The 14,434-nt window shown below is 44.4% G+C and overlaps 1 protein-coding gene across 10 annotated transcripts in view; it reads right to left on the bottom strand.

Moving 5' to 3' along the window:
* Positions 1-14,434, bottom strand: part of LOC132104430 (transcription factor SOX-6-like) — a 156,932-nt gene that overhangs the window by 98,185 nt on the left and 44,313 nt on the right. For 2 of the 10 annotated variants that reach the window (XM_059509934.1, XM_059509950.1), the window contains one exon: positions 310-556. In XM_059509934.1, coding sequence (XP_059365917.1) covers positions 310-556 — 247 coding nt within the window. Of the gene's footprint in view, positions 1-309; positions 557-6,479; positions 6,626-11,434; positions 11,824-14,434 lie in introns of those variants that run through there. The other 8 variants (XM_059509941.1, XM_059509958.1, XM_059509927.1 and 5 more) reach the window with 7 other exon arrangements.

Below are 14,434 nucleotides of genomic sequence, written 5' to 3'. Positions count from 1 at the left end.
TGTGTCCTTGGGTTGAGGATTCCTCTCTGCAGGAGTACAGAGTGTGTGTTTGTTTTGAGACAATAGATGTGTGTTATGTGTGGAGGTTTACTTCATGTTACGTTGATGTTGTAAGATTGTGTCACAAATGGAAAATATCTGTGGAGCTCTAAACAAATCATCTCGACCAGATGGTTCTCACTCTTTGAATCCAGCCAACTATCTTTAATAACGCATTAATTGATCTACACCTCATTAGAAAGTTAAAAACACACATAGTTTGTGTTAGCACACGTAAATGAGCTATGAAACACTGGCAGTGGCACTCACCATGCGCTGCTGGGCCGACAGCAGACTGTCCCAGTCAGATTCGGGCGGCACGCTGCTGCTGATTGGCTGGAGCTCCTCCAGGGGAGGTTTGTTGATGAGCAGATTGTGCAGGGGAAGCTGAGGAGTGACTAGTGACTCAGAGTTCTCATCTTTTTCCCAGGACATGCACTCCTGATTCACTCCATCCTCACCTCCGTCAGGGGTCGAGGCGAATGGAGAGGTGGCTTGCTTGGAAGACATGATTCTGCTGAGTGAAGAGCAGAGGAAACATGTTTGTCACAAAACATTCAAAATTCCAATGGAACAGCTTCATTACGAATAACGTCAAATGTCAGACAGGAAATACTGGAGCTTGCTTTCACTCTGTATGAGCACCCTCACATCACATATATATGAATTTGGCTGCTGTTCTGAGCCTCTGCGCCACATCTAACCCCACAACTAGACTGATATCAGAGCTGGGGAGATTCTATCAATGGCTCTGAGCTCAGTACGGGAGAAACGGCATGCACTGGGGTCGCACTTAATCCTTTGTTTAATGTAAATGGACGTGCTGAGCTACGGCTGGAGAGCTGCCTGAGGCAGGCAAGATCCCCTCTGCCCCGCGGCTGATTACCACGCTAAGAGGGTTACAATACCATATAACACGCTCTCATTAAAGCACTAACCCTGCCACCAACTACAAAAAGAGCGGTGATGCTAGGACGCTGACACTTAAAGGGATTTTGATCATCACATTCATATTGAGTCTATAAATGTGCCATTTTCTTTCATTTTGTAGTAATTTTTTTGTAAATCTGCTTTTGCAATTGTACATAAGGATAAATATAATAAAATTTATAAAAATAAAATAAACCAAACCAAACATATAAAATAAAATAAAATAAAATAAAATCACTCTACAACTAGCGCTATGGATAAATGTAACCTGCTAATCGAATTAAACGTTTGATTTAAAAACTTAATCAAAAGGCTGCAACTGATATAGTGAGTTTAGAATCGGCCAAGACACAACTTTTATACACTACTTTCCTACTGGCCTTTAAATTGCCTGCTCTGAGACAGTAATTTAAACTAGACAGCCAGCACTCATAACATCATGAACAATGACATACACACAACTGACCACAGGGTTGCAGACTCATTGTTTTGAGTCTGAAACGTCTGGAATCTATGAGAGCCAAAACACTGCTGCGTGCCACATTAGCCTGGACAAAGGGCATGGGCATTCTAGGTCAAGGGCTGCAGGTGAGCTAACGTCCTTCTACTGCCCACTGAGACTGAGGGGGGATGAGAGAGAGGCAAGCTGGGTAATGAAGGCAGCCCAAGGCGCCTCCAGAACTCCATCTCCTGGCCCTGCCAAGTTTTCCAGCATGTGGCTCATCGTGGAAAGAAAACAAATTTGACACCGGGAGAGATTATTTTTACACCAAACTGTGAGTTAATCTGTTCACGTGCATGCGGCAGCCGTGCTCTTCGGCGCATGAGGGATGTGTGGGCTGCAACGGGCTGTCAGGCCCAATTGCTATCAGGCCCTTTAAAGTATGACTACTTCATTTGAAGACGTGCCATCAATTTGCACACATGGCTGAGCACTTAAGCCTCACACTCTTAATATGAATTGTACAATACAGTTCGGTAAAAACCTCAAGCTGCTATTGTCTCAGACTAGCTTCCATATTAATCATTTTGTTATGCTTAACAAAAAAATAAATAAATAAAATAAAAGCAAAAATAACACAAACACATCCGCAAAGTCTTAGATGAGCTCTGTGGCATTCAACAGAAGTGGACAATGCAAGTCAATGGAAGTTAATCAAGCGGGATACCGCAGCTGTGCTGTGTCTGTTGGTTAGCGCAGAGGAAGGCACCAGAGACCCAGACCGCTCCGCGCCCCTATTTTCTTAAGTGAGACCAAGGCCTCAATTTTAATCAGACAATAATTTGTTTCCTGTAATTATATCAAACATAAAGTGATTTCTAAAATTGTAGAAAATCAAATTTAAGAGCAAAGTTCAGAGCACCAAATGGTTTGTGGAAGAGGTGTGCGACAGCTAGACGAGGAGAAACGTCTCAGGTTATGAATGTAACCATGGTTCCCTGAGAGGGAACGAGACACTGCTTCCTCTAGGGGTCGCTTTGGGGAACACCTCGTCGTGACCCGTGTCTGAAGCATACTTTGAAAAACGCCAACGTGTTGGCCGGCGACAGCCTCTGACGTCACTACCGGCGTGACTATAAATACGCGCCCATAGGACCCGTCACTTATCTTCTTCGTGAAGCTTGCGTCCGAAGCATGGCAGGGAGCTAGAGGACGCAGTGTCTCTTTCCCTCTCAGGGAACCATGGTTACATTCGTAACCTGAGACGTTCCCTGTCAAGGGAACTTCGAACTGCGTCCTCTAGGGGTCGCTTTGGGGAACAGTATACCCACGCCGCCATGCTGAGGGGAGTGCAGGCCAGAATCATGGCATACACTAAGTACCAACTCTACCATTTCACTGCGAGTCGCCCCTGGGACGGTTAGACGGCTGTCCATGACATTATCCCTTATGGCCAAAGGCCTAAGCTACATACCAAACTTACCTGTAGGGCCTCGGCCCGGGGTAGAGCTGAAGGCTTGGAATCATGAAAGATTCCTTTAAAGGGATACGGCTGAAAACCTAGCATGTTCTTTACCAAGTCTTGCCTGTCACACAGGGGCTACCGCTAGCTTTCGCAAAAACTTGCCGAAAGAGCTGTCTCAACAGTTCTCTAGTAGCAACGCCCTGTTCTAGATAGGTATCAGATGATACCTGGGTGGAGTGGCGCCCAAGATGAACGGGGCTTTAACAAACTCAAGAAAGGGCACGAAGCAACCACGCAAAGCCCTCACCATATAGGATTTTAGAAAGAATGCAGAGTACTAGCGTGCGAACTTACCACAGTGTGGATTTCAGAAAGTGTGCAAAGACTTCACGTGCACACTTACCATAGCATGGATTTACAAATACTGTTCTAAGGAGAGGCTCTCGTGGCACTCTGATAGAGCAGCTCATAGATGGAATGGCCCGGGAGCAGAGCAATTGGAGGAAGAAATATACAGATGAAGCCTCGGCCACGCCTGTACCATGGCGTCCAGCCCCAGTGGAGCTGGATGAGTCAGAGGAAGCCAGAGGGGATAGTGCGATGCTCTCTCGAGTCGCAAACCGATCCACCCAAGTCTGGCCAACCTCTCCAACGCTGCTTCATCACCTTGGTGCGAAAGCACCATTCACCGAGCCTCAGCCCCTGCCTCAACAGGATGTCTGCTCTCACAGTGCATCTCAAAACAGTATGTAGTACTGGAGCGCTCTGGTGAAAAAACTGAGAATTCAGTCTCATATGAGAGGAGCACTCTGAGCTCAGAGTAGCACGCTCATAGGCGACCCTTTTTCTTTTGGAAAAGGGGAGCGCTGCTAAACTACCACGAGAATTGCCCAAACAGCCCCTCATGTTGAGGGGAGCGATGCTTGAGGTGTATAACAAATACACACTGGCTAAATGAAGCCCAAGGAACCCAGGGCTAATCATCTTAAGAAAGGGAACGAAGCGGAGCGCGTAACCCCTACCGTACAGGATTTCAGAAAGTGCGCAAAGTCTTGCGTGCACACTTACCACTTATGTGGATTTCAGACAGTGCGCAAAGTGTTCACGTGCACACTGACCACCATGTGGTTTTGAGAAAGTACACAGACTTAGCGTGTGTACTGAATGGTTCCTAAGCATCGCAGAGGCGCTGGATCGCACGGGAGAGGCCAGCTCCAATTTTCCAAACTTCAAGCGAGGGGAGCATCACCTGAGTCAGTACACACAGAAAGACTTCCGTAACTACCACCTCCACCTTCCCATTGGACGTCGCTAAGCGGCCAGGAGGCCCCTCAGGGTGACCTGGCCGGACATCCTGCCGGATGTGCCAAGCGGCCAGGCGGCCCCTCAGGGTGACCTGGCTGGACATCCATGAAATTCCCTGCAGTGCTGCGAGGAAACTCACAGAGTTTGTTAGTAGACATATAACCACCAGCAATATAACACCCATAAGCAGATAAAGAAAGGGTTACATACTCACCCACCCTCCTGTACCGGAGTCCCGCATACAGGGTGCCCCCTTTTGGTCCTGACCATCAGTAAGGTGGTTACTATGAATATAGGACCAACCAAAAACATCTTAGGTCCAGCATAGGAGACTGTTATGTGAGAAATTTTCCACCTAACCTTGATCAGGTGGAGAGCTGGTGGTTGCAGGGGAATTAGGCAGGGAAGGATAAAATCCGGACGAGAACGCTGCCTCGTCTGAATCACATCCCTCAGGTCCTGCTTACCTCTTCGTGACCCACGATTCCTCTTGCCCCAGCCCTTAGGCGGGGGAGGAGCGCGAGCCGCGACACTAGCCTTCTGTGCCCGTCTTTGATCCTCAGATCAAGATGGGCCAGGACCCCTTTGTTGTTCGGGCTCAGACCTGGACCTTCGTGGAATGAAGGATTTAAAGGCAGCTGAGCGCGCCCTTGCCTCCCTGAACTTTTCGACCACCATCTCGACGGAGGTACCGAAAAGCTCAGAAGGCGAGACCGGAGCATTGAGAAGAAACCCCCTTTCTTCCCTCCCGATGTCTGCCAGGTTCACCCACAGATGTCTCTCCGTTACCACCATGGCCGCAATAGACCTACCCATGGCAGAGGCGGCCTGCTTGGTAGCACGGAGAGAGAGGTTTGTGGTGCGGCGCAGCTCGGCTACCTGGTCAGCTAAAAGGCCCTCGCCTGTATCCAGGTCCTTCAGCAGGTCAGCCTGGTAAGCCTGAAGCACTGCCATCGTGTGCAACAAAGCCACAGCCTGACCTGCTGCTGCGTATGCTTTACCATTTAAGCGGGATGTATCCTGGACGGGCTTATATGGCAAATAGGGAGATTTAAGAGAGGATGTTTCCCCCACAGAGAGATAGCTAGCCAGCGTCTCTTCTACAGGGGGCATCCTCTCATAGCCGTTTTCGTGCATGCCCTCGATATTAGCATAACTCGTATGCTGAAACAGATGGATTCGAGAGGAAAACGGCCTTTTCCATTCCTTTTTGACTTCTGCATGTAAGTCAGGCAAGAATGGAAGGCTCACCTGGGCTGGAGGGCTATGGTCAGACAAATAACACTCATCGAGGCGACTTTGCGGCGTCACTTTTCTGGCACGCTTTCATGGCAAGTCTAATTTTGCCGTGGCGCGATCCACAACCTGTAACAGCTCCCCATACGCAGGGCAGGAGGATTGAGAAGGCTCAGCCTCAGCTTCTTCGCCACTCTCAGATATCTCCTGCTCTTTCTGGGTAGAACCCAGCAGAGCACTAACTTCAGTATCAGAATGGGTTAATGACAAAGCATCTACCTCCTGAAGTTCACCCCTGTCTGCCGCCGAAGAGTGTGAAAGGAAAAGTCCCCCTCTACACTCCTCAGCAAGATCCACCTGTGATCCCCACGAGCACATTCTCCTCCGTGCCTCGGCAAAGGCGGGTCCTGAGCCGCAGGGAACCATATGGCTGTCCCTCTTTCCTCGAAAAGAGAGACAAACGAGAGCGGAGCTTTTTCACAGAAAAATGCTCGCAGTGCACGCAGATTGCCCCCTCAAGGAAATCCCGCGCGTGCTCTTCGCCCAAACAAGAGACTCAAAGACTGTGTGTGTCATCAGGTGTCAAATAACGCTGACATGGATGCACACACTGTTTAAACGCCTTGCTAGTGGATGCCATGATAACAATGATAGATCGCTCTTACCGTTTTGGTCGTTTCTCAGATGCACGCTTCAAACAAAACAGTAAATGAAGACGAAGAAGATAAGTGACGGGTCCTACGGGCGTGTATTTATAGTCGCGCCGGTAGTGACGTCAAAGGCTGTTGCCGGCCAACACGTTGGCGTTTTTCAAAATATGCTTCAGACACGGGTCACGACGAGGTGTTCTCCAAAGCGACCCCTAGAGGACGCACTTCAAAGTTCCCTTGACAGGGAAGCATGCTTATGAGAGACAGAGCGATTCTGCTTCTATTTTTTATTCATGGATCCAAAGAGCCAGAGCTTCCAGCACAACAACCCCCACCTTCATCTTCAATGGACAGCGAGCGAAACAAAGCACTTCTTCTGTATTACACAGTAAATCAAGTGGTATTATTTTACCTCTGAAATATTCAGTCTCTCAGGCCTTTCCCTCCAGTCTCCAGCCATCAGTCAAACTGCTGAGGCATGATAGCGAGCAAGAGAGAGGCTGACTCCATCCTCCTGTAACATGTGTCTACAGCGATTTTACTCGCAGACACAACCGATCTGAGCCAGGGCCCCGTAACAGTATTTGTCAGCTGGAGTTAATAATTCATTAGGAGAGCTGGGAGGGCGGTCAGCCCATGAGTGCCGGGTTCATGAGTTTTGCCCCTCAATCCCTCCCAACCATAACCCCCCCACCCCACTCACATCCACCCGGCTAATCTTCACCCATGGCTGAGAATGGAACAATGTGGCTGCCGTTTAGCTGGAATAAAGGCCTGATTCCTAGATGGCTTTTTCCTTTAAGCAGACTTAAAAATCATTTAATTCTGCCCTATGAGCCATAAAACAAAACCCCACTTCAGTTGTACAGTATGTGCTGTTTGACGGAGGAGAGGAAATAGCCTTGACAACGCCATCGTATTTCATCAAATCAAATGCTGTTTTACGCTCACGGAACAGTCCAGCGAGCCACCGCAGTGCTTCCTTTTATTCTTATTAATAATTCAACCTGTTTCTCCAGTAAATAAGTCAGATCCATTGGCCTTTGTGCATTTTAAGCAGAGAGTTTATCAGCTAAGCCAGAGTGGCCTCATATGAATTCCTGTCAGCCCTCTCCCGCTCAGGCCTGATTACACAATAACAATGGAAAGCTCACAAACCAAACCAATCAATAAGTGTAGGGCAGCACAGCTTCTCTTTTGGCAGTCCGAGGGAGAGAGAAAGGCCCCATATATAGCTGACAATATTGCGATACGTTTATGACGATTAGGAGTTAAGTTCTCGGCATGAGTTCTCATGTAGCCTGGAATGCTTCGACTCATGAATTGTTGCTGCTGCTAATGTTTCATCACGCACTGACCTCTGTTTAATTGGTTAGTGGCATTAGAAGACACCCCACGCTGGTGTTTCTCAGGGGGCCTCATGACTGGGGGCCATGTGTCTTGGGATATCCGCTTTCACCCCGCTCAGTCAGTAGAAGCCCCCCCACTCCTCTGTCTCTGCCATGTCTTTCTGTTGCCCTTTTATAGACAATGGCGATAAGTAACTCCTAAGCTACAGCGTCACTGTTGCTCCCTTCCTCTCAGTCACCCCTTCCAAACCACAGGCCTTTGCAGACCCCCTAAATCACCAGCCACTCCTGAGAGGAAATATGCGAAGGCTGCTTTTTGCTCCAGCACCACCACCCAGACCTATGTGAAGAGAAATAATCAAATAAAAGAGGGTAAAACAAGAGGGCCATTGTTGAATGAGCTAACGATGGGTGAGCAGAAAAATGGCAAAAGCTGCTTTATGACAGGGCTTCAAGTTTCCACGGGTAACGTTGTGTGTATGTTCATTGTGCATATGCACACAATTTTAAAAAACAGGCTACTAAGAAACGTAAAGGTAGTAGGACAGAGAAAGTAATAGCAATGTAAAACTTTGCTAAAATGACACTTTAAAAGGCTAATCATAAATCTGAATCAGGACACTCCAATGTAGTTATTCAAAGTGTAACAGGAAGCATTTGCGTCTGAATGAAAATCCGTAAAAAAATACAAAAGAAACAAGCAACTGTGTGTTGTGTAGTATTCCTGTGGCGAGGTTTATAATAATAGCCTTTTAAGATAATTGTGCTGCTCTGTACAGTATAAACAGTGTAATAAATGAGGAAACAACACTAACAAAACAAGTAAACCAAAAAAAGCTATTTAAACCGGTAAATACACCCTATATAATCTTACCCATTAATACTACACATTATTGTAGAGACCGCACACACACATGAACAGGTGTCCCACAGAGAGTGAAAGACATACAGAGGCATGAGTTTGCATGCGTCTCTCTGACAGCAGTTCACACAGGTGACGGGGACAGACTCTCAAGGTCTTCACCTCCTATAATCAACTCTCTGTCACCTGTGAAACAAACCTGTGCTGGAAAATTATCATCCCTGCTGTAGCTGTTTAGCACCTTCGAATTATCACCTTCCATTGTACCTGAGCAGTCTACCCATGCGTGAACAATCACGAGACAGAAAGAAAAAGCGTTGTCTCTCAGAACTAGGACTTAGAGCTAATAGTAATATTAGCGCCCTCAAATACAAGCAATAATTGTTTAAATATTTTGATATCTTTTATGCCAACTACTAATTGATTTAGAAGTAAATAAAATTACGATTTTGAATAATAGCAATAAAAATTACAACCTCATTAAAAAACAATTAATAAAAACATAATTAAAATATAGCTGCAAGCAGCAATAACGGGGCCAAGCACTACAGAAGCAAGCTTCAGACGAACGGCAGGAATGAGTAATTAAAACCGTTTTAAGATTATTTTAGGCAAAATGGCTTGAAAACAATAAACACAACAATTAGTAATAGGATTTATTGGCTTATCACATTTGACCAATAGGTGGTGCTGTTACCAAATTACCAACTTTTTGTCAGCACAGTCTGTAGATGATTTGATTAAATATTGGTGAAAATCGGACCAACGGTTGATAAGAAGTGCAAAAAAGTAGGTTAACAACATAAATAAAAATGGACGACAGGAGGTTCAGCTTATTATAACATAATCGATATGTACATTGTCGGCATGACCCAAGGAATATTTTGAGACCAGTTTCATTAAAATAAGTGAATGCAATCAAAAGTTATGTAAATTTTCAAAGATGCTAATAATTAAGAATTAATGAATGGTTTATTACTCTTGACCAATAGGTGGCATTGTTACAAAATTGATGTGGCATGGTCAGTGTAAGGTGACAATGACACATACAATGTTTGGTGCAAAAATGTCAAAACTTTGCTGAGATACAGCCTCAAATGCATTTTGGCATCCTTCCAGCAAATTCGTTGGTGCGCTAAATGAGAACCGTTTCGTAAATCGACACGAAATCCATAACTTTTAGTTGGCTCAGTCTGAAGATGATATGATTAGATTTTGGTGAAAATCGGACAAACTGTCGAAAAAGTAAGTTTTAACTGAAACTCAAGATGGCGGACAGGAAGTTTGGCCAAATAAGGAAAACTTGGTATCTATGTTCTCGGCATTAGCATTTCAATAGCCAGATACATTTAACAGTTTTAAGCCTTTTTGCAAATTTTGTTATAACTTTTATAACTTATATATTTTATAACTTATAACTTATAACTTCAAATTATTTTTAGTACCTTCAGGGGATGGTGTTGTTGGCACATTCTGAGTTTCATAATATTACACCAATGCATTTGTTTAGTATAGCATTTTATTTCACAAAACTGTATTGAAGTCAATGGGAATTTCATGTTTTGTTCTATTATAGCGCCACCAAGAGGCTCAGTCCCACCATTTTTCCTTAGAGTGAGCCCATACATATGTGTGTCAATTTTGGTGAAAATATCTCAATTCACTTTAGAGTTATAGACACTTATATGAAAAAACACGTAAAAAATGACTGACACATGACTTTGATTGAATTGTACTACCCCTTACTATCAATATTTTCGCATTTGGGCATTAGAGTCTAACTATAGACCTATGTTTCCGAACTTCTGACGGTGGTTTCGTCTCGATCGGAATAGCGGTTTGGAAGATATAGCCAAATGGTTTTTAAGGGCTAAATCACAACGCTACACAAACCATAAGGCGAAACCTAGCATGTTTGCTATCGTAGAACTCAGTAAGGTTTCAGGAGTCTAACTAGATGAGTCTCGTGATAATAAGTCGACCACACCCAAAGTTATAAGCATTTGAAAAAAACTATTCACCACTAGGTGGAGCTGTTTCGAAACTTCTCACGCTTCTTCAGGACATTGTACTGATGACCCCTACTAAGTTTTGTAACAATCCATTGATGCGTTCTTAAAATACAGTATTTTAGCACAAAATTCAAAATGGCCGACAGTCAAAATGGCCGATATGGTAAAATTGGATATCAGTCGACTCGGCATGTTGCTCTGAATCTAACATAACTAATTTTATTCATATTCAATTTTTCATATCTCCGGACCAGTAGGTGGCGCTGCGCCGAAACGCAGCATGTAGCCTCAGGTCATGCAATTATTATGACATGTACCAAGTTTGGTCTGAATATGAAAAATCTTTGTAGAGATACAGCCTAACAACTGTTTCTGCAAGCGCTAGATAAAATTTGTTCGAGCCTTTATCGAAAATGGTTTGACGAATCAATTTGAATTCCATAACTTTTGGTCAGCACTGCCTGAAAATGATCTGTGTTGAATGCCTTCGGTGCTTAGCCCCTAATAAAAATACATTATAAATAATAGTAACTACTACTACTTATTTTTATTTTTAAAATGTATTAATCAATTTTTGTTATTATTATTATTATTAAAAACGCTAATTGAATGGACAGGAGTGTAGCACATTTACAGATAGTGAGACTTCTGAGAAATACCTTCACTTTTCAAAATCCATCAAACAAGTAAACAAACAAATCAATCAATTAATATAATTATTATGTGTAATAATAGCAATACAACTAACAGTAATAAAAGCTAATAAAACAATTATTTTTATATAAACAAAGAAATAATTGTAGCACACTGGATAGTGGATAATAAGACATTTCTAAACGTCCTTCACATTTAAAAGCCATCAAAAAAAGGTTTCAACTGTAGTCCATACATGTTAACCTTGCAACCCTTTCACCCATCACTCACTCCTTCACTGTCTTTCCACTGCTCTGCTCCCAATCCAACACTTCAAATACAACACACAAGTCAACTGACAGAGAACACCAGTATTCTCTAAAAGTATTTTCTAAAACGGCATTCTAGACATCAAGCATAGCCTGGGTAAGAAAAAAATCTTCAGCTCAAACACCCTGTCACTGTCCTCTCTATGTGTGTGAATGAGCGTGTATCAGGTGTGTACACTCACATACTGTCCCCCTCAGCCTGCTTGGCAGCTCCTGTCCTTCTCTGCTCTTCACACACCACTTCAGAGCTGGATGGCATAACACTTCCTCAAATTCTGATACACACAAACGCACACAAAAAACACTAAAGCACAGGCAGGCCGTTCGTCCCAGCCACGGCACGTCTTGTCAGAACACATCCAACGCCACGCTGAACGCAGTACACTCACACACATGAACGGAGTCACCGGCAGAACAGCTGTTAAGCTCCTCCGCTCACACACACACACAGCGTCTCCCTCGCTCGCGTGTCTCTTTCAGTCCCGTACGGTCAGAGACCATTCCGAGACACAAGAAAAGCAGCTCGCTGTCTCTCTCCGTCCCTTGCTCGGGGCCTTGCGGTGCGGCAGATCTCAAAGTTCCTGGTGTCAGTGCTGCAGTTAAGCAAACTTTACAGCCAGTGAAGCCATCAAGCAATACAGCCTATTTGCTGAGCAACAGTGGAGCTTTGTGGTTTCCCTCTCAGTTGACAGTAAGTTATGAGCCCTTTGTGAGCGCACGGAAAGGAAAACAGAGATCGGAATTTGGCAGGAAAATATAATACAGAATTCTCTGTCTGAGGAACCTGGTTTCTTTTTTTTTTGTTCTTTCTGTTTCTTTCTCTCTCTCTTTCTCTCTCTCTATTTCCCTCTCTCTCCCTTTTCCTCTCTCCGTTCCTCTCCTTTTTTTTGTGGAAACAATCAAGCATTGTTGGGCGAAAGTAAAGCAACTCTGACAGATGAAATATAGCAGGGGCCCCTTTTTGGAAAAACAGTAAACAAAGCACCATTCAGGGACAGGTCCTCTCCGTCATTTATAAAGGTACTTTTCTTCAGAGCAGCCGACTTTATAGCAAAGGAGTCAACAAGTCGAGTGTAAAATCTCCCACAGTCCACTGTGACGAGGACAGAAGACAGAGACAGAATGAATGAAGTGAAAATGCTTAAGATAGACAGAGGAAGGGGGCTGTGTATTGCTCAGTTTCACAATAAAAATATTAGACAATATGGAGGGTGATAGACAGCGAAAAGGTTAAAAATGGGCGTGTGGGGGGAACACAAAAGTGACTAGCCAAAAATCTTTTTTTCAGACTAGCCAAAAATGGGGACAATGGCCAATTATGAGGGAGTCATTTTGCCGCCAGAGGAGTGGAGAGAATGAATGGAAGCATGAAAGGCTATGAGTGTCAGCGAGAACTGTATGCCTACAGTCTTCAGCCTGGAGCTTATGAGGTCATCATTGGCACCCGGTGCCCAGAAAAACTTGGGCTGCTACAACTGGAATGCCGGCTCACAGTGCCCTGCTTTCTCCAGCCACTGTCCCCCTAATTCCTTTCTTTTCCAAAAATAGTTTTTTTTTTACGCCAGTCGCTAGTCAACCAAATTGGAAGATTTGCAGCGTCTTATGAAAAGAAAAGCTGTTTTGTTCCCTTTCATTCTCATCTCATAAATAGGATTTCTGTGGAAGAAAAAATCACGGAAATACATTCTACTCTACACTATTCTGGATGCTTTTTTGGGTGGACCACAGTTCAATTCACTAGCCCTATTCCTAATTCTTCTGAAAGTTTATTTTATTTTATTTTATTTTGTAGCCCAAACTTCCCTTTTTATGCTTTCTTGGTCCTCTTTACAGTGTTCTCTCCCCTCATTTATTATTTTATTTTATTTTTTTTACAAATTATGAAATGTATATTTTTTTTCTGAAATTGCAAAGGAGGGCAGGAAGATGGGATCTAAGAGTACTGGGAGGGAATGCCAAAAAGGCCATAATTTATGCGACACATCATTTGGAAAATCAAAACGGGGCAGTACGTCCACTCCACCCAGATGAGGCCATGTAAAGATGCCTGACGAATTGCAAGGGTCAGCCAGGACACATCTCAAAGATCTACGATTAAGCCTTATTATGTTGGGGGAAGTGACATTGATTGTCGATTTAAACCTCTGAAACTAATTAATTTGCCCCTGTTCAATGGAAAGCATGGGCAACAGTGTGTGGCCGTGGTGACAGGTCGGACGAAGGCGGTTGAATAAAAACCCCTGCTAAACCAATGGCTAGCACTCATGCCTGTCAGAAGGTGGTTAGAAGTTCCCCACATGATTGACAGCTGATATAAAAAAAGAAAAAAGAGAGAGAGAAAAAGAGAACAGAGAGGGTGAGAGGAAACGTCCGTCCATCGATCCAAGTAATTGCCACGAAAATCTGAGTCAGAGAGTACATGAAGCGTTGATGTTTTAGCAATGCTAAGATGGAGCAGCACAGGGAAAAAGCGGCAAAGTGAATACGAAACACGCTGAACCACGGCCTAATAAAACCAGGAGCTGACAAGCATGGTTGAACAGAAAAATGTGCAGTAGATTTGTACCCAGGCCAGAAAGCAGGCACATTACTGGATTAGCTGCTGACTGATACAGTAAATGTCTCACCCGTCTGCTATTAAACCATGTGTCTGACCAACTCACACACTCCCGTTTCAGATAAAACAGCACAGTAGTGTCTTAAAAATGTTCTCAACATGCTGGCAAAATATCTAACTGAAAAAAACCCTCTATGGTCAGTGATGAGCTTCCTCAGACAGTTGTAAGTAGCATTACGACGGTCTGCTCCATTCGGTAACACAATCCGCACAGCAGCCGCAAGCAGTTAGAACTCAAGTGTAGTCATGTTGACTAACACCTTCGTCTCGTTTTCTTTCCTTCTTTCTGTCCTGCTCTCCTTTTCCTGGCAGAAGCATACGCATGCATCATGACAGGCTTTCAGAATGAAATCATGAACTAAATTGCTTTCTTTTAAAAAACCGTGAGTGTGTGACAGGGGTGGTGTGTATCTGTCTCTGGCTGCTGTCCATCGATTTTGGGTTAAGGCTCGGCCTGTGTTGTGGTTCGCCGTCGCCACAGCCATCCCGCTTCGTGCGGCGGAGACCGGGTCCTGTGACTCGCCTGGGCCTCTGTTTGAAATAATTAAGTAATCTCAACCCTGCT

The sequence above is a fragment of the Carassius carassius genome, chromosome 2 (assembly GCF_963082965.1).
Source record: "Carassius carassius chromosome 2, fCarCar2.1, whole genome shotgun sequence".
NCBI lineage: Eukaryota > Metazoa > Chordata > Actinopteri > Cypriniformes > Cyprinidae > Carassius > Carassius carassius.
Note: the sequence above shows the minus strand (reverse complement) of the source record. Positions and strands in the feature narration are given on the sequence as shown.